A 24,183-nucleotide genomic window follows, 5' to 3' on the forward strand; every position below is an offset into this window, starting at 1 on the left:
GCTCTATGGCGCTGCCCTCTATGTACTTTGAGGTCTGGCTATTGAGAACACAATGGCATTTGGATTTGGTGTTGCGACATTGTCTTTTATATTCTATAATAACATGGGCGAGCGCTGTAGCGATGAGATTTGGAGCATCGCGGTGCTTGCATTATCAAGCTATTTTTTATAGAAAAATATCTAAATCCTTTTATTTAGAACTCACCACCACCATTCCCTACCCACATATCATATGCATAGTTGGGTGAGGATAGGGGAGAAAAGAGAGAGAAAGTGAGACTCACGCTGGCATTTTTCATTAGTCTAGTTATGAAGAGTAATCTAACCATGGTAAGTAATCTTTATCCTACATTTGTTTTAGTGATTATGATTTTTCTCCCTCCTAAACTTGAAATAATATATTTTCTCCTAATTTAAACGATTCCTTTTTTGATATATGATAGATATTATTATTCTAAGTATTTTGATAAAGGCTTGTTGAAATTTCACCAAATTGTTATGTATATATATTAATTTGAATGAAATAAACAATATAAAAACATGTATAAAATGTGTAGGAGCTAGTGCATTCAAATGTAGGCATGAAATACATGACTTGCATAAAGTTACTATTTATTAATCTAACATGCATTTTGATAAGCGCACGGGGTGGATTTACATGTTATGATAATTGTAGTAGATGTATACATGATAATTATATGTGTTTATATGATTTGACATATGTATGAAAGCAAGAAAGGCTAGCTGGAAATATTTAACTGATTTAGGTTAGTTTAAAACATATTACCCTATATAGGAGGGTGGACCAACAGACTTTTCTTTAAATACGATTTGTGGTATGATCCTAAAATATATGAAAAAAGAAGCATAATGAGATTAACTGATATGATATGCTAAACCGACGAGTAAGAAGTAATGACTTTTATATGAATGTCATTTAACTTGTGATTGAGAATGATATTACTAATATTTTTTACTAGATTGATATTATTAAAATTGATTCTTGTATGGTTGACCGATAGGACTTGATAGAGGGAAAACACTATAGGAGCCAGATGTCTTGGATTGCTTGAAACATGATATGCATATATGATAAAATTGTATATAAATTGATAAAATATATCATGATATGATAATTGAATAAATGATATGATATGACATGAACATAATAAATGACATAACTGATACAAAAATATGATAAGAATGATAAGATCGATATCAGAACACCTGATGCACATGATATATTATATTTGTACTTGTTATACATGAACATGATACACATACATTAAAATTATACAACATATATATAATATATATAGAACACTTATTATTATATGATAGACATATTAACACATATAATATGATATAGAGATAGAACAATGGTGTAAAATATAAACACACACAGATTCATGATTTCACCTATTGTGTTGTACTTTATACAAGTATATGAATGATAGAATGTACTAATCCTATATATAGTTATTGATTACATTGATTTACATTGCTTATTGATTTATAGTTATTGCATTAATTTCTACTATTCATATTGACTATCACATGTCTTACTATTACATGTTTATTCTGATATAATGAATGATTACATGCATATTATTTCTACTTTTGCGCATTGATTATAATTGTAGGTTCGGTTAACCTACTAGATTGTTAGCATATTCCGTGATTTACATGCTTTTTAGGGAAGTGTAAGGATCCAGTGGAGTTAGACTGATCTAGGGTTGTTACAGTGATAGGTATTTTATTTTGTTTTTCATTTCTTTATAGCCAGAAAATTTTGTGTAGACTAATGTGCTAGGATTTCTAGCTATATTATATGACTTTTGGGATAGAAATATAAATGTATATATTGATGTTTACATATGAAATGAAATGATATTTTTTGATGCTTTATTTTTTTATATGAATGATTAGTAGCTTTGGTTTGTGAATATAAGATAAAAGATGTAACTCTTCGAATTTAAATCTTAAGGCGTGACATCTTATTATTGCTATCAAGTACAAAGCTCTAAAGTGGGTGACCAATGAAGTTTGTAACAACTAATGCACCTAAATATATAGGATTAAATACCACAATTCAAGAGCACAACATTTATAGACATCTAACTTTTCGAAGTTATTCAACATGAATAATGCCCCATATAAGATTTTTTTTTTAAGTATAGTGGGCGACAAAAGTTTTTAGGATAATTAATATTGATAAAGAGGATAATCATTTTATTGGGATCAAGTTATAGGATTAAAGGCCACAATTCTAGGCATCTATGTCATTAACGTAATTCAAGATGAACAAATGCCCCTTATAATATTTTTCTTATCATCATTATCAAGTATAGATCTCTAAAGTGGCCGGGACCAATGAAGGTTATATGACAATTTATTCTCCTAATGATGAGAGTCATTATATGAAAGCTATGTTGTGCTATTAGAGGCAACAATTCAGGGGTTATCCTTAAAAACATTTAAGTCATCAAAGTTATTCTAAATGAATCACACCCCATACATGATTTTTCGACCAATACTATCATGTATAGTGTACTAAAGTGGGCAGACAATAAAGTTTGTAGGATAATTAATTCTCCTAAAGATGGGAATCATTTTAAGAGGAGTATGATATATGATTAAATGCATAATTCTAGGCTCATTCCTAACATGTTATACATCTATAGACATATGAGTTGTCAAAATTATTCAAGATGAATTATGCTTGATATAAAATCTTTTGTATTGTTACTATCAAATATAGAGCTCTAAAGCGGGCGACCAAAGAATTTTATTATACAATTAATACTACTAAAGATAGGAGTGATTTTATGGGGACTTGGTCATAGGATTAAATGCCATAGTTTTTATAAGAAAATAATTCTTTATGCTTTATAATTGGGGTCATAGCTAAATAGTATATAATCTCATCAAATGTAAGAACATCATATTAAACGTGTTTATCAAACTAAGACTAGACCATGCAGGATTGTTTTAGAGTCTTAATTAGCCTTGAATACTTAGTATTGGTGTTACGACTAGACCCAATATGACCCGACCCAACCTCCCAGATCATATCGTACATGATCATGGCAAGAAGCTGAAGCTGACCCCCCAAGATCTAATTGGAGAAGTGCTAAGAAATTAAACTTCCAATTTATATACGACACATAAGCACTACTAAATATAATATAAAGCAGAATATCATTGAATCTAAGAAAATGTATATATATATCATCCAAAAATTCAATCTGAGTTCTACCTACAATAGTTCTTGGCAACAGAAAAGTATTACAAAAGTAAAAGCCAAGTTTGTAAAAAAAAACTAATCAAAAGTGTCCCTACAACAAAGATTAGCGTTTGCTATCAAAACTACTTACCTCACTCCTTATATTTTTCTTGCCAGAAAATGAAAGCAAAAGTATAAGTGCGCTAACACAACTCAATAGGGTACAACAAGGAGAAAGTTTGTTATATAGAAGTCATAAGGTTATATAATTGATTTTATACCCCTGTTAAATGTGAGTTCTAAGTGCATCTACATATCATTATAATTATTAATTTATTTTACTAATTCATTTATTAATATTATATTTGATCTTATATAGATTTAGTTCCTATAGCACTTTTCAATAAACTACACTAAGTACCCTAACTTATCCAATTCCATTGATTGGATATATATATATATGCCCAAAAAGCCTCCAATTTATATGATACGTTAAAGAAATGCCAGGTTCACATACAGATTTGTCCTTGGTCACATTTCAATTAATGCACATATTATTGAAGATTTGCTAATAATGTATGCATATTTATGTGCATATTTTTTATGTTATCCAGAGAGTAACTCAAGAGGAAATATACAACCTACTAGATGACTGCACTGTCATCCATAACTTCCAAACACTAAACTCCTCTCATTATCCTCGGCAAATATCCTCTCCAGCAACACAAAAAGAATTCCCCACCCATACCCCTCATTCTCCCCATCAAACTCCCACATTCTCCGCAGTAATTCCCCCCTCATTCTCCCCAGGAAGCCCCCCTTTCTCTAAATAAAGTTCAAGATTGGGCTACCGTCCGGGAGAAATTTTTAACAACACTCCATACAGTGTGCACAAATATGTTCAATGACCTTGAAGATAGCCTGGGCACGAGGCTTGAGCAACTAGAAGCAAATGTTGATTCTATTGAATACAAGCTTATCCATCATATTACTAAATGCAATTTTGATCTTGAACAAACTCTTGCTTCCTCATCCTTAACCTACTAACAAGCCCATCCACCCCAGCTAAAGCACTTCCTTTTGTTGACATCAATAAGTAAGTCCCACTTCTTCTTGTTAACATTAAGAAGGAAGATCCATATGATCAAATTCATCCTTTTGTCAATGATAGGATGAAGCCCCAGCTAATGCACTTTCTTATTCTGTCGACTGTAAGGAGAAATCCCCAGCTAATGCAATTCCTCATTCGATCGACGACAAGGAGAAAGTTTTAGATGATATAGTTCCTGACGATGAGGATGAGTATGACGATATAGCATGAAGAGTAAAGAAAATGAGAGATTAAAAAAAATCATCAAGACACCATTCACAACTCTTGAAAACTACATTAAGTAAAGAATAGAGCCCCCAACTGATCTAATTCTGGTGGATGCATTTCAAATAGTTGCTTGATCTGCAAGTAAAATAATAGAATTCGAGGATAAGGAGATGCTAAGTAAAGAGAAACAATTATTTATAGATATTTATTGTGTTTCTACTGCATATTTACTGTATATTCACTGCATATCAACTGCATATTTGCTATATATTTTATGCATATTAACTTTGGTTGCATGACTGACACAATATTTGCTTCTAGGAACATTATAATAAGTAGATCTAATGTTGATGAAATTATAATAAAATAATTCTTGAATAATAATCATGTGGTTGCCTTCTCTATATTAATATCTTAGAAAATAAACTTATACATGGCCTTTGCCAATCTTTTTTATACGTCTCTCCAATGCATTAGATCAGTATTCACGTAATAAATAATTTCTATATAATATTATTTGCTCAGCTATTAACCATGTCCTTATTAACTTCTTGCAGGGATACAAACAAAACAATCAGAATGCCTATTTGTAAGTTCAACATGTCAATATGGTTTCGACGAAGGCATGCAATCTTCTGCTTCAACCAATCATCCACAATCAGTATTGGACCTTTTCTGATAGGGAGGCTGAAGGAAATATTTGAAAATTTTACAATTCCTTACCCAATCCGGTGCACAAGGAAGTCCTTCCTATCATCGTAAGTGAGAGCAGTATGGCATAATATTAATTTTTTTCTTGTATGGATAGTTAAGTAATTTGTGTTCGATATAATGTTTAGATTAAAAACTTATATGAGGACAAAAAAGAGCTTTTTAGAGTGATATAAAATAATGTCATGTTTATAGTGTTCATGGTTTGTCAATCCAGCCCAACAATTTTGATTGCAGAATATTTGTTTGCAAATATACAGAAAGAGTTATTCTTCAAAAGAATGTCAACTAAGTAGAACATAAAGATAGACAAGCTGAAATGTCAAAATTTAAGGCCGAATTTGCATACACTATATCTTGTTCATCGATGAAATAAACATTTTGTGTACACTTTGTATTGACATAGATTTATACTTTATTCTTTGATTATTTTTTTCTATAAAATAATATATCTTGTAAAATAACAATTATACCATTTATAACATAACAAATTTAAAATAAAGATAAATTTGGTATTGAAATTGATTATTATATTAATAAAATATTTAATAAATTGTCATTGATACACATTGAATATGTAGTTGATCAATTGATGCCTTCACAGCAAAGTTATGTTGACAGTTTATCAAAAAAAACTGTTCCATACAAATTAAATACATAGTGATGTTATCTTAACAGTTTATTAAAAATATTTTTTATTACAAGTTCAATTTTGAATGCAAACTCGACAAAAATAAATTTCCTACAAGTTTACACTGAATGCACATTCGATACACAATTGATATATAGTAAATACATAGTTGATATACAATAATACGTAGTAAATAAACAGTAAATACATAGTTGATTTATAACAAATACATAGTAAATACACAGTTGATATATAATAAATATGCAGTGAAGTTATCTTGACAGTTAATCAAAAATAGTTTTCCTAACAAGTTCAATTTTGAATGAACATTTGATATACCATCAATACATAATAAATACATAGTTGATACACAATAAATAAGTAGTTGGTAACAATAAATATGTAGTTAATATGCAGTAAATACATACTGAATACGATTGTTGATACACAATAAATATGCAGTAAATATGCTGTAAATACACAGAGAAATTACCTTGATAGTATATCTTGAATGTTTATAAAAAATAGTTTTCCTTACTTGTTCAATTCTGAATGCACATTCAATATACCATCAATATATAGTAAATAAATAATAAATACACAAAAAATATACAATAAATACACAAATAAGTTATTTTACAATATAAAAAAAATTGTTCCATATATAGTTAATACATAGTGAAAGCACATGTTCAATAACATGACAATGAACAAAAATAACCCATGCTATTACAATAAATGAAGAATGTTTGAACTAAAATAACTTAAGTTAAACAAAATTTGATATAATTATTAAAATTAAATTAGTTATTATAATGAATATTTTAACTTAACATTCAATCATTACAAATAAAATTAATATAATTATTTCTCTGAAGCAATGATATCCATCATTATCTTCGTGTACTCAAGCCCCGATTGACAGGTATTTGCCCCCTTTAGGAATGCTTTATTGAAGCTTCCCGACATGCTTGAGAAATTCACCTATCTTGAAAGTGAATACATTTTTTGTTGTATTTGCCTTGATGATAGGTTTCTTTGTTGAAAAAATTAATCTCATCAAAACATATATTATTTCATAATATATAATGAAAAATAATTAGTATATAAGTTAAATCTTATTCTTAGGCTTATTCTTCTTTTCCCAAAGGCCCTTCAACCTTGCATTATATATGCCTTTAGGCTTGCACTTTACTAGATCTTTGAATTTTGCAATGTCACTCTATGTATTGCCTATAAACTTATGATTATTTTTCTTGCTATCAAGAATGAAGTCGATACTTTATGTTATGTCCTTCATTACAGCCAACATGTACTATTCAGCATCCTCATTTCTCTGTGCTCATGTGCTAATTTTATATATAAATCTGACAAGATAATTTCTGAATATTAATATACTATTAACTCAGATGTTTTTCCTATACCTATAAATATACGACTATCATATATATTTTTCCTACCTCTTGCTGACCATCACATTAGAAGGTACTTCTTAGTGATATTCATAATATCTAATTGATTAAAAACTCTCATGCAATGAGAATATAATAAACTTTCCACAGGTAAATTAGATCCTACCCTCTTTTGCATTAAAATAAACAACCCAAGGGGTGGACTGATCATTATTCTCTGTGCTCTTGACAAAAAATTACTAGTTATTAAACTTGGTGGCTTTGAAATGTCATGACATACATTATTAGTAGACTTGCTATGTTGTGTGGATAGAATGCCCATACTAAAATAATCTGTATTGAATGTTGTTTACCACTCATTTCTTATCCTATAAAGCTCCTCTAACCAAGCATTGCTATGGAAGCTCCCTTTTGTGATCATTTTAGCTCATATTTTGTTGAACTCCTCCTCAAAGTCATCCTTGCTAAAATATTTATAAAAGAGTCCCGTGACATTGTCGTTGTTATTGAAGCACCAAACTTTTAATGGAACATTCTTAGAGATGTGCCATTGATATAATCTATGATGTGTGCTAGGTAATGCAACTTCTATGACTCTAGCAATTGCCTGATCTTTATCAATAAATATTATTGTACGATGTTTATTATTCATTATTTGCACAAATATTCTAAACAACCATATATATTATTCAATTATTTTCTTTAGTAAGAATGTTACCCCAAGCAAAATGTTTTACCAATGATTGTTAACCCCGACAAATGATGCACAAACAAAGTTATATTTATTAAGTCTATAACTAGTATAAAAAATTATCACATCTCCAAAGTAGTCATAGTTTATCATACCTATCCCATCAACCCAAAAAAAATTGAACAATATATCAAATTGATCAATTTGGACATCCCATAAAAATATGTTGTCATCATCTTTACAATATTCAAATAATTAAATCAAAGAATTAGTGTCCACATATTCAGTTTTTACTCATTTATCTTTTTGAATAAAGTTATATGCATTCATCTTAGAGAATCTAACTTTCTAGATATCTTCAACTTCATTTACAATATTGAAAAATGTATCAACGATTCTTATTCCTGCTTCTGTCATTGATTTAAGAACTGAAACTTTTTAATCACCCACATTCCTAAATGATCTAAGAAGATGCTATTCTTCTGGCCTAACCAATTCATGATTGTGGCAATAAATTTTTTCACCTTTTAATTTTCAGCTTTATTAACTAAAAAACTAATAATACCTGGACAATCATGTATGGTTTCTGATTTGTGATATTTTATTTGGGAATTTGAATTAAGTCCTTTCTTGAAATCAAAATTTGAACATATAAAGTCATTACATTTTATCTTTCTAGAATTTGACCAGTAACTATGATAATCCTTACGAGCACTAAAACCAACATTATGTGCATAGCTGCAGTAAAACTTGTATGCCTCTTTCTCATCCTTATACACCTCTTGGCACACAACTTATAAATACATTATTTATATACAGTAAAAACACAGTAAATTTACAGTCAATATACAAATAATACATTTAATACACAGTAAATATACAATAACTATACAAAAAATATACAGTAAATACACAGTAAACAAATCGTAATACACAATATATACATAATTAATATACAATAAATACACAATAAATATGCCGTAAATACATAATAAACAAACAGTCAATACACATTCAATACGCATTAAATACACATTATACATAGTGGCTACAAGCTTCTATGCAATTAATATTGATTGTGTGTTAACTGTCTACAAGCTTGTTTATAATTTATTGTTACAGGAACACCTAATAATTTGGAAAGAGTTTGAACTTTATCGATAAGTTGAAAGTTATACACCTCCAACTAAAGTAACTTTTGTTTTATACCCTAAACCTATCATTCGTTAAGACCGTAATTTTTTCAACTTCAAGTATTCTTCTTCTTGAACATTTGCATATCGTCTATCTATCTCCAAGTTCTGTAGGCATATCATTTGCTCGAAGAATGTATTGTTCTCCTATAAATTAGTCTTCTTATTCATTGACTTTTTCTCTATTTTTTTCTTTCTCATCATATATCAAAAATTTCTTGAACTAAAATCCTAAAATTTTGAGAGTTTTTGCAATTTTTTTTTAAAGAAATACCAATTATAAATCCAAAATTTAAATGGGATGGTAATTTTTTTTTTTTATTTTTAAAATAAAAGACCTCTGAACCAAATACATCGGACTAACGGGAGAAAAATTAGAAACCCATACACGTCCGGACGCAATAATTTGCCAAATCGTAGGTTCGTAGCTCAAACCCTAGCGAGCTTCTGGGTGGGCAACCCTCACCCTTTCGCATCGGCAAGGTAGCTCCGGCGATGTCTTCCACTCTACTTGAGGTCACGCGGTCGGCCCACGAGGACGTGGAGCGCCTAGAGCGTCTCGTCGTGAAGGAGCTCCAGCGCGAGCCCGCCTCCAACCGCGATCAACTCTTCCAGAGCCATCGCGTGCGCAACATGATCGATACCTTAATCAGCACCACCCATAAACTCGTATAAACTTTTCTCTCACTATTTGTTTTTCTTTTGTTTTGGAATTCTCGTTATGTGTGGGTTTCTTCAAGGTTGAGGTATACGAGGACAAAGATAACGCCAGGAAGGACGAGATTGCTGCGCTTGGGGGTCAAACAGCAAGTGGCGTCAATCTTTTTGGTGCCTTCTATGACCGATTAAAAGAGGTATGCTGTCTTTGAACTCCTAATGCCAAAACTGTTTGTTTCACTTTTAAGGTCTTCCGTTAATGTTCCTCTTATTTTTGAAAATGATGGCTGCTGGGAATTTTTTTGGACAGAGTGCTTCATGCTTGTTTTTTTTTTCTTCTTCTGCCTATGGTTTCTCTCCTGTGTTGTCTTGCCCGGAGTTCCAGACTTCCAGTTGAGCTTTCCAAGTTGGGTTGTGTTATATGACAAAAGCGACTTAGCTGGCTTCTTTTTAAGAGCTTGTGTAAATATTTGACTTGTAGATTGGTTGGCTATACTTTAGCATAGTTGAATGTTCACTTTTTGTATTTCAACTATTCCTGATCACATTTTGCTGGTTGAAGCATGTTCAACAATTAAGCTTGTTTTTTTTTAGTATTTGAGGAATCTGGGTGAATTTTTATCAACGAAATAATTCTTTCAGGAAATTTGTCAACTAATTTAGTGCCTGATGGATTCTTATGATTTCTTAGCGTCTAGGGACTTCTGACGCATGATAACCCAAATCAGAATCATTGGTTTGTTGTTTTTGTGATTCCTTGAATTTGAATGTTAGGAACACCAATGGATCCAACACTTAGATATACGTGTAAAGTGAACTGTATGCTAACAAAGCATATATTCATTTAACACCTGCATATTTTCCTTTAATAAACAAAATAGAAAAAATACTAATTGACTATATCCAACAAAATCAATAGATTCTATTTACACAGTTAATGATCTAACAGGTTCTCAAAAATATTTTTCATAATCAACCTTGAAAGGATTGATTTACAAATATGAATTGAGTGGATACTTGATTTCAAAAGAGAATTATAGAAATTAAACGAATTTCCCTCACAAAATTCTCCTTTTTATCCTTAGGGCTGACCACCTTTTAAGTAAGGAATTTAGGAGTAAATTAGCTGTAACGGGTAACTCCCATCTTCTAGTTTTTTTTTTTTTTTTTAATTTGAACAATTATTAGATATTTCTTGGATTTTTATAAATAAAAATCAACTTGTAATATAAAATTTATTTTTAATTGATATAAACTTCACACAAATTCCCATCTCTCTCTCTCTCTCTCTCTCTCTCTCTCTGTCATTCCCCCTCTCTGTCATCAAGCAAGTGCAACATTCATAAATCCTGCAAGTATTTTCCTTTGCGTGTAATAACTGGAAACCTATTCCATCAAATGTACAATTGCTATTTGCTCATTTTTTAAAATTAAAAATAGCAAGTTACTTACTATTTACAGTTAAAAAATGGTGAGAAAACCATTATACCTCAATGTATCCCATAGAAAGTCTGATTCACCTTTCTTAGATACTTGCTGTCAATTCCATAAGCCTTCCACTCACCCAATTATGGATAAATTTTTTGTTTCAAAGCTCTAGCTTAAACTTGCATGAAAAATTCTCATGGTTAAATTAAGGTTTGAGATTGATGCTCTTGGTGATTCAATAGAGCCTGAGGATTACAACTCTGATGGGAAGTTACAAACATGAAAGAAGTGATGACCAAGTGTATGATTGATCAGTTGTCCATAATAAAATATCAAATGGCCATAATGATGGCTTCTTTTGAAGTTCTTGTTGGTTAGGCATGACTACTAGTGTCTGCGCCTCCACCATTTTTCCACAAAGAAGGACGATCATCCACTTAAAGAAAACAACTTGTAGAAGAGAATTTGTCAATGAGAAAAGAACACAAAAAGGAGAGAAGAGGACCTTCTCTTCAAGGTAGAGGCAAATGCTTAGTTACATTACTATGGTGGAATTCATGATATGTCATCCTTGATATAAGTTTAATAGGTTTGTTAAAAGCTCAATCATATCCCATTGAACATCAAGAAGAAAAGTGGATTTGATGGCATAATTTGAAGTAGAACAACTTGAAAAATGTGTAATAATACACAAAGGAATTTAGAAGGGTGACTTATGATTTAGAAATTTTTTTGAATGAAAAAATTGTGTTCATGAAATATCTAGTAGGGCTTTATGAAAGTCTACACATAGAGTTGATGCTTTTTTGAGCTGTTATTATCTTTGAAGCCTAGTACAAAAGCTATATCACTTGAGAGAAAAGATATAATTATTTCAGTTGGACAAAAAGCTCAACTTGCTAATATTTAAGAAGTTCTTCCTATAAGGCCCAAGAAAATAGAACATCATATCATTATTGCAAAAAATAGTACATAAGTTAAATGAGTGTTGGAATTTTCTCTAGCGAAGAAACCAAAATGAGAGGATTGGAGGAAGCAATCGAAGTGGTAGGAAGACCCTTCATTGGTCTTTAGGTTGAATGCCCATGCCATCGAGGAAGCTCTGGTGGAACTTTTGCCAACTTAAGCTCATGTGAAATATCCTGACGTTGGTGCTATTTTATATACATTCATTGAAAAACAATCTTTTTAAAGAAACTTTGGTTGAGAAACAAAGGTTAATCAGTAATAAGAATTTAAATTTTGTTCTCGGAGTTAGTTTTAAAAGAATGGTGTTTCTTAGAACCTATATAATGCGATCGTAGGTTTGATGTTTTTAGTGATTTCATTGATGAATTGTTTGTGAAATGGTACCATTGGATGCATGCCATGTAATATTTAATTGTCTATATCTATAGAATAGAGATGATATATTTTTTAGAAGGCAACAAAATTTTTTGCTAATAAAAGAAAAATTATAAATTCAATCAGTCTATTGTTCTACCTTTAGAGTCAGAGAACACCAGATTTGAGGGTCCTACCAATTGGTCAAAGACTTTCTTCTTCATTAAAAACACAATGAACACCATTCCAGTTGCTGATTTGCATCAAATAAAGGAGAATGTATCACTCCAAACTACTTGGAAGCCTTCGGCAATATGAAGAAAGAGAAGAAAATATAGGTCAACGAGATAATCTAAGAAAAAAATTATTTTTAGTAGAAAAAAAAAGAAGAATACTAATCTATGAGTTTATTAGCTATTTTTAAGAGGTAGTTCTTATCTTCAAGTTTCTTTTGAATTTGAATACTTCTAGATGTTTTTTGGATCTTTTTAAACAAATATCAAGTTTTAATAGAAATTTAGTTTGGATTGAATATAATCTTAATTTTCACTTCCAAAACTTACTCTAAATACTTGCTTACCCTATCTCTATCTCTTCTCTCAGCTTCTAGTTTCTAGCTATTCTTGTAGTTGTAAGGCCTACAACACCTACAAGTATCAACCTTCACCTCATATATTTGCAAGCTCTGTTTTCCCCCGAATTTCTTAAATTTAGGTTTAGTCGAATTTGCATTGTTGAATAAGGGTTCAATCGATATATTTAAGCCTCTTTATCATGAAACTATGGCTTAACTTAGTTTTGCTAAAGCTCAATTAGTGTAGTTAAAGTTCAATTAACCTATTTTGGATTTAAATTATTTAATTAGGCCTAATTAAGCTTATGCTCCAATTTATTCAGCATTTTTTATGCAATGTTTGTGATTTGTTAAGTTCAAATGAAAAAAAAGTGGAGTGTCGTATTTGATTGAATCTAACATGATCAATTTTTATCAACATCCTCATTGCATTGGGCTACACATGGCTTTTATGAATCACCCACCCTAACATACATCTTATAGCCAAAGGAGCCACAATTTTGTTTCTGCACGTGGCTAAGCCGAACCCTTTTCTCTCTTGCTAAAGAAGAGCCACTTTTGTCCTGTGTGCCCTCTTGTTATCTTTTAAAAAATCAACCCCAACAATGGCATGACCTTTATTTTGTTCTGAGCCTCAACAACCTCCCCTCCCTCTTTGCATGTCTTCTTTGGTTTTCTTCTTGCGTCAGCTCTCCATCTTCCCATTGTAGTTCCCTTGCATGTGCTTTTTGCCTCCCAAGTGTTTTCACTCTTTGGCCCTTGTCATTGACCAATTATTTTCTCTTAGGTGCAACACTTAAACCTTTCAACTAGACTTATTTGTTCCATCATCGTCTCTTTCACCGATAGCCTCTCTTGCTCAATGGCTCATGTAATAGCTCGCGTGTGATCCACAACCTTGATTTCGATCTTTACATCAATGCCCTCCCCTTATGTTTGCCTTCATACATTTTGTTAAATTCAAAAAATTGGAGAGGGAAAAGCTTAATTTATTATACAAAATTATCCTTATTTATAGATCCATACAGGATGTCTTAATAAAGAAACAAATAACTATAGAATCATGCATAATTGTCTTAATATATTCCTTCCTAAATCAGCCACTCAAATATAGAAGGATATTAGCGTGATCGAGGTGAGCCTCCCTCGGATTCCCATCATGGCTGTGGGATTAAGTGTCAGGGGACGACTATGATTTAACAGAGATCGGTATGGGTGTCAATTTCTGGTCACGGGTCGAACCCGAAACTGACTTGACACTAAACGGGTTAACCTGAACCTGACCCGCTTCGGGTTAGGGTTAACCCGACATGACCCGGTGCAAAAAAAAAAAGAAGATAGTTTTCGGGTCCAAAACCGGGTCAATCTTCACTTTTCAGGTAAAAAATGGGTCAATCTCAGGTTGTCCGGGTCAAAACGGGTTTTCGGGTAAAAAACTGGTCAATTTCAGGTCAAAGGGTCAACTCGAATCCGACCCGATTCGGGTTCTGGTTGACCCAAACCCAAAATTTTCGGGTTGGGTTCGAGTCGGGTTTTCGGGTCATGTCAAATATTGACACCCTTATAGATCGGCATGATCCAGGTGAGCCTCCCACTGATTCCCATCCTGGCTGTGGGATCAAGTGTCAAGCGATGGCTAAGATTTTAACACTCTCCCTTAAGCTAGGGAATACAAATATGTCATTCCCAGCCTGGTAAGTAGTCGCAGAAAAGTAGAGTTATCAAGTCCCTTGGTGCACCATAGAGTCCTCCATTTGATCAAAACTTTGGGAGGAATTAGCTTTAGATATTGTGACAACGGCAAATGATAGCCATGAAGGCTATATTAATCAAGTCTGCAAGGTGCGGGGTAGCAATGAAGGTTATGTTTAGTAGTGGCCCTCAAGATACTGGAAATGACAATAATGGCCAGTGGTGGGACAACAGGGAAAGTGGATTAATTATCCTTCAGGTCCGTCTCTTTCTCGGTTCTCAAGGGAAGGCCGACAATGAAGGCATGACAGTAAAAAAGGAAAACAATATTTTTAAGGGTTGCGGCTAGCTTCAAAGACAGGAGCAAAAACACGCATCTCAAGCGAATTAGCACTCAACACGCAAATCTCCTCCTTCTTAGGTCATTCGACTCCATGTGAATAGATTCATGTTCGATAGGCCAGTACAGGTGCACTCAAAGCCTATGATCCCTCTGGTCTGACCGTAAGAGGGAGTGCAGGTCTTGCACTCTTGCTTGTCCCTCCCCCCACATGAGAGGAAACTCTCAGCTCTTTCCAAACACACACAGGAGGGCTTCCTGCGCTCGCTTATGCTCGGTCTACTCTTGACATCGCATGCAAGAGGAGCCCTCCCGCTCGATCTCTCCTTGGTCTTGAATGCACGAAGATCCTCAGAATTCTGGCAATGAAGGCCATAGATGGGAACCTATCATCAAAATTCTAGTAATGAAGGATGTTGGAAAGACCAGTATTCCTCATAATTTCTGGCGATGAAGGCCGGTGGCAGGAATCTGGATTCCTCAGAATTCCGGGAATGAAGTTTGGGGGTGGGAACTTTTATTTCTCAGAATTCCGGCAATGAAAGCCGATGGTGGGAACCTGGAGAACCAGCAAATGCTAGCTCCTTCAGGGTAGGATGAAGTGTTTCTAATCTCTCTATAGCCTGACCCTCGATATCCACAATAGACTCCCTACTTAGGGAAGTAGCGCACTTCATCATATGCGTGCTTGTCAACTCTTCGATGATCGTAAGCATGCATTGGACCGTAGTAGTGAACTTCCTTACCACCAAGAAAACCATCTTCTTCCCCTCCGCGTGCATCGTCTGGGCAACTCTACATGTTAGGACCGTTCCATCAGCGAGCTTCGAATCCAACAAACTAACTTCAGTCCAAATTCGACCAGCAAGGTTGTCAGATGATGATTTCGTCAGTGATAGTAAATAAGGCGAGAACATGGGTTATGAAGTGGCGTTCGTTTGATTTGAGGGATTGATCCCGGTGGTGGAGATCTTGAGAGAGGTTGACTTCTTTTGCTATCTAGAAGGAGGCTTCAACTTTCTTGTACATCTCCTAGATCTAAGTGTAGTGGATCCGGAACATGTAGAAGCGGTCAAGATTTGGGTCAGGGGAGGATTTGATGGCATGCACAACAATTCTTCAACTACTTGTTTCTTGCTCGGTTCGACTCCAACACACGCACGAGGGTCGGTCGTCCCTGCTTAGGACATTCGTACGAAGTTCCTACTCACTCCCTCTTTTAATACTCTTTTTCACTCAGTTCAGCCCCTAGGTAGGCACTAATGTGCCTTCTCTAGCCGCACACAAAAGACCGAAAGGGGAAGCCCTCTCACTTGCTCGGCTGCTCTGGATGTATGCTTGTAGGAAGCAGAACGTAAGAACTGCTCGCCCTTGATCACACAAAGCATTGAGCATAATCCCACTCAATCAGCTCTTAGGCACACGTGTAGAATCTTCTGGCCGCACGCCTCTCTCGTCCCGTTCAATCACATGCATGTGAGAGGGGTTTACGAGACATTCGTCTCTCTTGATCGAACGCAGAGACTGCGGGGCTCTCGCTTGACTCCTCCAGACGAGACGCATTAGACGTTCGTCTCCCTTAATCAAACGAAAAAGATCGCAGGATGAAATACTCTTTCCCGCTCGGTTGGATGTACGCAGGAACGAACAAGCTGGCATACGCTCCCCTTTTGTTTCTGAATGGAAGGGGCCTTCCCTTCAGAAAGTCCTGCAGTAAAAAAAACTCATAATTCTGGCTAAGTTAAGGCTCTGATACCATGTTAAATCCAAAAAAATTGGAGAGAGAAAAGCTTATTTTATTTTACAAAACTATCCCTTTTTATAGATCTATACAAGATGTCTTAATAAAGAAACAAATAACTAAATAATCATGCATAGTTGTCTTAATATAATCCTTCCTAAATCAACCACCCAAATATAGAAGGTGATTAGCATGATCCAGGTGAGCCTCTCACGGATTCCCATTCTGGTCGTGGGATCAAGTGTCAAAGGACGACTGGGATTTAACAGAGATCGGTATGATCCAAGTGAGCCTCCCATGAATTCCCATCCTAGTTGTGGGATCAAGTGTCAAGGGACGGATAGGATTTTAACACATTTCTCTTTTGCACTTGCAATTGAGTCTCACCTCCATATAAATGGAGCTCCTCACATCTTCCATGCTAACATACTAATTGTAATCTTTATAAGAGGTGAACATTAAAAAATGTGCTATTATGTCAGAAATAATCTCCTCGAATTCTCTCTCTCTCTCTTGAATTTCCATCACATAAAATGTACCTCACCCCATTATGGCAGTTAATAGGGTGAGACGAGTGGTCTTTCATATGATGTAAATTGTGCCATGCTCCAATGTGACATCTATTGGAGCACGCATTATAGCCTCATTGATGCAAAAAATATTAAAAAGTCAGGAGAGGTTCTTCCCATTTACTTTTACAACATGCAAAAATACTCTCTATTATAATTTCATTAACATTGGTGATACTGATACTAAGCATGTGCAAAACTTCATAGAACTTTTAAGTTTTAATGAATATATCACTAATAACTTTTTGTATTAGATCTTTGAATTAACCATGATTTTAAATATTTTTAGATTTAGATTGTCTCAAATGTTTAAATTGCATGAGCAATAATAATCTGAGTTTATTTAAATTAATATGCTTTATAATTAACTGTGTTAAGGCAACATAAACTTGAGTTACGAATCTTGTGGTTTCGTTAGTTGTCGAATTAAAAAATGATTGTAGTTTGTAACCAAGTTTTTGATCATGAAAGTGCTTACATTTGCATTCTTAGCAATTACCGAGAAGCATGTGCTACCAAAACTTTTAGAATTTTTTCATCTTTGAACAATTTAAACAATGTTTTAAAACTCGCGCTATTGATTGTTTTATAATAATTGAATTAAGCCAAGTAGAAATGCAGGCTCTTACAAAAAAGCCCTTAACCAGAAAATAAGAAGTGACTTTGCCCTCAAACTTGTTAAACATAATAATAAATAGATAAATAATATACTTTTGAAAGTTATACCTCTTTTGATAAATGAGAAATAGACAATTATGCACGCTCCAAGTACAATATGTTTATCCTCTATTGAAGAATATAAGATAAAATAAACTTCGTGCACTACCCCAAGTTCTTTAGTTATGAAAATCATGCTACTACTCCAAACAATTTGAAATATATTCAAGGGTAGGCATATTTTATGGAGATGATTGGTGTTCGTAAATAAAGTACAAACATTAAGTATCGGTGTTAGCGAATCCTTGATCACGATTATGCATCAAAATGTATGCAATTATACTCTCTATTTGTAAATGTTCTTAAATTAAACCAAAGGGTTATGATGGATACTTGTGGTGGCCCAAGAGGACTATGATGCCCTCCTAGGGGTAATGAATCATCAAGTGCCTATTTGAGGACCAAATTAAGGCCAACACAAAATCAATATGCCTTGTAAGCCATCTTAATTAATTAGGACGACACAATGCCAATGACCTCATCAAATCATTCAGATTAATTTGAGTTGGGATAATGCGAACAAGTCTGTTAAATCAAATATTGAGTTTTCAAGCATACGCAAGCTCTAACCCATCCTAGACTTTGGCCAATTCCCATGCTATTAGCCCACTAAAATCAAATCCACTTATTCAAAGTTTCAAACTACATAAACAAAAAATTTGATGTCTTAGATATGCTCCTTTGAGTCAAACTATCATTTGTGGGCAATTAATAGTCTTGTCATGCCTATGTGCTTTTATTGGTCATAACCAGTGCCATGATAAACTAAGTCCGTTGCCATTATATGATTTGGCTTTTACCTTAAAAGCACGTCTTTGGTACACATGCACCCTTCCACCTTAAATTTGTTTGGAATACCTAAGAGGAGACAACCTATGGTTGATAATCAAGCTTCCTGGATCTTATGGTTCAAAGCCCCTTAGATCCACTGGTATATCCATGATGATAGAATCATGGGATTTTCATTAGGTTCACCTCCATCACCCCAATCATTCCCCACTCAATTAATTCACATCTAACTATTGAACTAAACTTAAGCTACCTCCTTAATTGAAAGTGTTTTCTTGTGTGAGGGCAGGGTTATTAATTATGAAGCTTATACCCATAGAAAATCTTGTCCCTGGATCTAAGTAAACCATCGCCTAGGATTAGGACAAACCTAATTTATCTTATGAAAAATTACTCTGGTGTTCACGTACACTGCAAGGAGGCTTGAGGATATGGGTTGGTTTTTTTCTGAGTTATCATTAGTTCAATCCAATGCCGATTCAACTGATGGAAACCTGTTCTAGAATATTTACACTGCTGTTTGCTCTTTGTTTTGTAAAAAACAAGAAGGTTACGCACTGTTTAGATCCAATAAATAATGAGAAAATAATTTTCCCTCAAGATTTTCAATATAAAACCTAAATCCCTTGTTCTAGTTCCTATTGGTTCCGTAAGCTTTCCACTGATCAGATTCACGATCAATTATGTCATATTTAGGTAAACATAAGTCAACATAAACAAACGTTAACATATTGTATATGTCCCTACAACTAAACTCACCTTTCAATAAAAATTTTTCTTTTAACCTTTTGGGTAGCCTGTTAAAGTCAAATTATATAATTTAACTTCTTTTAACTAGTAATCAATTAATTTAATTGCACCATTTTTTTTTTTTTTCTGACATTTTTGCTGTTCTGTCTACTTAAAATTGATGAATCTATGAATGTATATGAAAGTGTAGGTTTCGTTGCGATTATTTTTATTAGCATAATTCAAGTGCTTTATTTGTTAACTTTTTTTTTTACATAGGTGGTCTAATGTTATTTTCCATGCTTTTTTATTCACCTGAAGATTCGTGAGTACCATAGGCGTCACCCACTTGCACGAGTTATTGATCCAACTGAGGAGTTTGAGGAGTTGCTTAAAGAAGAACCACACATTGAGTTTAGTGGCGAGGTAAATATCATCTTCTATGGGCATCTTCATACCATCCTCATTGTCTATATCCTATATCCAAATTTATAGCAATTTTAGAATTTTTTGCTAGATATTTCATTCTTTAATCATTTTAATTGTGCAAAATTAAGATTGTCAAAATATTACTGCCTCAATTGGAGAAGCTTCTTGGACTAGTCATTCCAGCATATTCACTAATATGAAAATGCATCTAGCTCATTTGGCATCTGCATATTTACGTATTGTTTTCTTTGGTTAGCTCTAAATGCTCTTCTTGCTTATGATGTTAATGGATTTTAATTTGTGGTGGCGCTTCTATGCTCTTCTTCTGTCCATTCTCCTCCCTGCTTTATTTTTGCAAATTCTCTCTTCAGAAAGGGCGTATGGCACATAGCATTTTGAGTACTAACAGCCATGCCATCCTTTATTCTCCCAAGTTTCCCTGCATTATTCTGTTCTGAATTTGTATCTTGAATAATATTGCATGGAGACTCTCCACAGTATGAAGCTAGCAACGTTGCTTGCATGGAACATAAGTCAACATAAGCACTTATTTCATGTGCTTTTTGACTGACTGCATTTTGCATTTATTTATTGTGGTTCTTGTGTTATCCTTAACTGCTTGGATGTAATTGTTTATGTATCTTAGGTAGTCTTGCACCGTGATTTTCGTTTGAACACATACACTAAAAGGGGGCACTGTAGACGCAAGGATTGTTATGCATTTCTTTGTATTTTCTTTTGAATTTTTTATGAAATGTTGTGGGTTTATCATGAAGGAGCCTGGAAAATGATGTCAGCGTCTTATCTTGTAACAAGTTGTATATACGTTCCACTTATGAAGGGCCTATAATTGAAAAGTCACTTCGTATAGTGTTGATGATTATTCTTTTGGCGGGGCATTCCATCAATGCATTTCAATTGATCAAATATAATAAATAGATTTCTATAACATCTTGCGATAACTATATTGAATTCAGCTGTTTCATCTTGGAGAAAAATGATTCATGTAGCAACCCCACATAACGGGATAAAGGCTTGATGATGTTGTAGTTGTTGTTGCATCAAATCTTAAACCATCACTATATTCTAGATATTTTGACCAATTCTTGATATAGACATTTTGGTTTACTGTAAGCTGTGATTACTTATTTTGATTTGTACATTATGAAAGAATAATTTTGGCTGTCACCATTTTTTTTCCATTTTAGCCTTTGTATGCTGTTCTAGCGCTAATGGTTGTTACTTTTACTTAGATTTGTTAGTGCAGAGATATAAATTTGGAAGCTGTGTTGTGATATAAGTATTTTAATTTCTGCAGGATTTTATGATTTTGGGTGTAGGATCATGCTGGCATGCGTGGTAAGATTTAGGCTGCTGTTGTACATTATTTAAGAATAATTTTGGCTGTCACCATTTTTTTTCCATTTTAGCCATTGTATGCTGTTCTAGCGCTAATGGTTGTTACTTTTACTTAGATTTGTTAGTGCAGAGATATAAATTTGGAAGCTGTGTTGTGATATAAGTATTTTAATTTCTGCAGGATTTTATGATTTTGGGTGTAGGATCATGCTGGCATGCGTGGTAAGATTTAGGCTGCTGTTGACCAGCCCTAGAACCAACAAATGATCTACTTGGATCTATTTTATCTTGTTTCACAATGATTTTTTCCTGCTTTTTACCTATCATTTACTGGTTAAAGTATACATTATAAGCCCAACCTGCAATCTCCGACTCTAAATATTGTTGAAGTATAAGCTAACGCTAGTTCAACGGATTCTGATATTTACACAGGAAGCTTTTGGGCGGTACCTTGACATGCATGAGTTATATAATGAATATATTAACTCGAAGTTTGGGGAGCCTGTTGAATATTCAGCATTCCTGGATACATTTTCTCAGTTTCAGAAGGTTCCTCGCCATCTAAAGCTAACAAGGTATACCAAATACATGGAATTCAATGGATTATTTTGATTTCCTCTATATTATATAGTAAGCACGTCTGGTTTAGATTTGCTTGTTGCTTGATTTACTTGGTGGGTTGATGACAATTGAATAGTTGGCTGGTGGATCCTTCAGTTATCTCCCTTCCAAGTGACAACGTGATAATCTACTATTTTCTTTTGCTTTCTAAATAGAGCTGAAGGGTTCAAAACGTCTCAAAAATACTTTTGTTCGCAATATTTAATCTATTTCCTGTGTTTGATTGTAAAATTTTCATAGTTTACCTTCAGTAAATCTTGATTAAGTCAGCTTTTGATTGCTGTGAGATTCCACATGAAACCTTGGGTCAGAAAAATTAGCTTTTGCCGAATTTCATCGATGTTAAGACTTCAAAATAATATTTATATCGGTGTATAGTTCTCGTTGCAGTGCATTAATATCTGCAATTAAAAATGCAGGCAATACAAAGACTACTTGACACACCTTCTGGAATACCTACTATCATATTTTGAGCGTACAGAGCCCCTGCAAGACCTTGGAAGAATGTTTTCAAAGGTTCCTTTGCATTCTAGCTATTTTATTTTTGGCCCTGTTTGTTTATTTATTGCCACTAACCTGCAAGCACAATATCTGCTTTTCTTTAATTATTTTATATTATTTTGTTTAGCGATCTCAAAGAATGAGAGAACTTTTTGACTACAGAAATTTCTTATAAAAGTGAGGAGTGATTACAAGTAGTTGATATGCATATAGTTTTTGAATGGTTTTTTATGAGGGATACTTTCGCTGCATCCTACAAGCACTTGATATAGTGACCACGTTATACATTTTTCTCCTTGCGGTTCTTTTCAATGTAATTGGATTCCTATAATTTTCATTATTTAATTGTGCTTCAATTTAGGACTTTTTATTTTGAAGATTAAAAAGATACTAGATGATTGGAGAATGAGTGTGTTGATCCCTATTTTTAGATGCACAAGAGTGCGAATTATAGAGGAATTAAGTTAATGCGTCATACATTAAAACTAGGGGAGAGAGTTATTGGGCATAGGTTACGACGTGGTTTCTCAAAATCAATTTGGATTCATGTTGGGTAGGTCTAGGGGTGTAAACGAGTTGACTTGAGCTCGAGTAGCAGCAAACTCGAGCTTGACTCGTCTCTCAAAATAGCAGGTCGAACTTGAGCTCGAGCTCGTGTCGAGCCCAACGAACGAGCTCGACTCAACATTTTCTCTCAGGCTCGAGAGCTCGGCTCGAGATGAAATCGAGGCTGAAGCTTTTGCTTCATCTTTGCTGAGGATGTTCTGGCTATAGAGAAGGAAGATCAGAAGAGCTTCGTCGTCATTGGAGAAGAAAGCTCGATCGAAAAATGAGGAAGGACAATGCTGGAACGTGGATCTCGAAGAGATCTCCTTTTTTATTGGTTCGGACTTTAGTCTCTAAGAAAGCTGCTTTAATTAATTTAGGAAAACTAAACTGTTGACTACTGCGGCGGCTTTTTTTCAAAAAAATAAAAAGGTAACAGCTCTTAGGCTTTTTTTTTGGAAATGGTACAGCTGTTGTACATAATGGAACTCTTCCATATATATATATATATGTTGAAAAATCATAATTATATGTTAATTACTAACTAGCTTTATTACAGGTGGAGTCTGAGTTTGAGGAGCTATGGGCTGATGGCAAGATCACTGGATGGGAAAATAAAGATTTGGCGAATGGACATGTTCAGTCACAGGAGTCTATTATTGATCTTGATTATTACAGTACTGTTGAAGAGCTCATGGAAGTGGGCCCAGAAAAGCTGAAGGAGGTATGTTTGTGATGCAACCGAAGAAAGTATATTTTAATTTGTTTTCAGTATTTTAGAATTTATTTTATTTAAATTAGGAATTTAAATTTATTTAATTATAGTTAATTTTCCTCTTTGATAATACTAAGTCATAATCTTAATTAATGATGAATTGAATTAAAAGTGTCATTATTATCTTCTTATCTCCTCTTCTCTCTATCTTTCCCAATGATTTCAATTTCTTCTATTTTCTCTCTCTACATTTGTTGATATTAGAGCTTCG

At 33.7% G+C, this 24,183-nt stretch overlaps 1 protein-coding gene across 2 annotated transcripts in view; it reads left to right on the forward strand.

Annotated features, from left to right (window-relative positions):
• The first annotated feature begins 9,543 nt into the window (after window positions 1-9,543).
• LOC110113577 (splicing factor SF3a60 homolog) overlaps window positions 9,544-24,183 on the forward strand; it is a 37,022-nt gene continuing 22,382 nt past the window's right edge. The window contains exons 1-6 of one of the 2 annotated variants that reach the window (XM_020846217.2): window positions 9,544-9,851; window positions 9,923-10,036; window positions 20,063-20,167; window positions 21,962-22,104; window positions 22,570-22,666; window positions 23,757-23,921. In XM_020846217.2, the coding sequence (XP_020701876.1) occupies window positions 9,678-9,851; window positions 9,923-10,036; window positions 20,063-20,167; window positions 21,962-22,104; window positions 22,570-22,666; window positions 23,757-23,921 (798 nt within the window). In that variant the 5' untranslated portion in view covers window positions 9,544-9,677. The remainder of the gene's footprint in view (window positions 9,852-9,922; window positions 10,037-20,062; window positions 20,168-21,961; window positions 22,105-22,569; window positions 22,667-23,756; window positions 23,922-24,183) is intronic. The other variant, XM_028700564.1, reaches the window with a different exon arrangement.

Source organism: Dendrobium catenatum, unplaced genomic scaffold (assembly GCF_001605985.2).
Source record: "Dendrobium catenatum unplaced genomic scaffold, ASM160598v2 fragScaff_scaffold_1557, whole genome shotgun sequence".
In the NCBI taxonomy this organism is placed as follows: Eukaryota; Viridiplantae; Streptophyta; class Magnoliopsida; order Asparagales; family Orchidaceae; genus Dendrobium; species Dendrobium catenatum.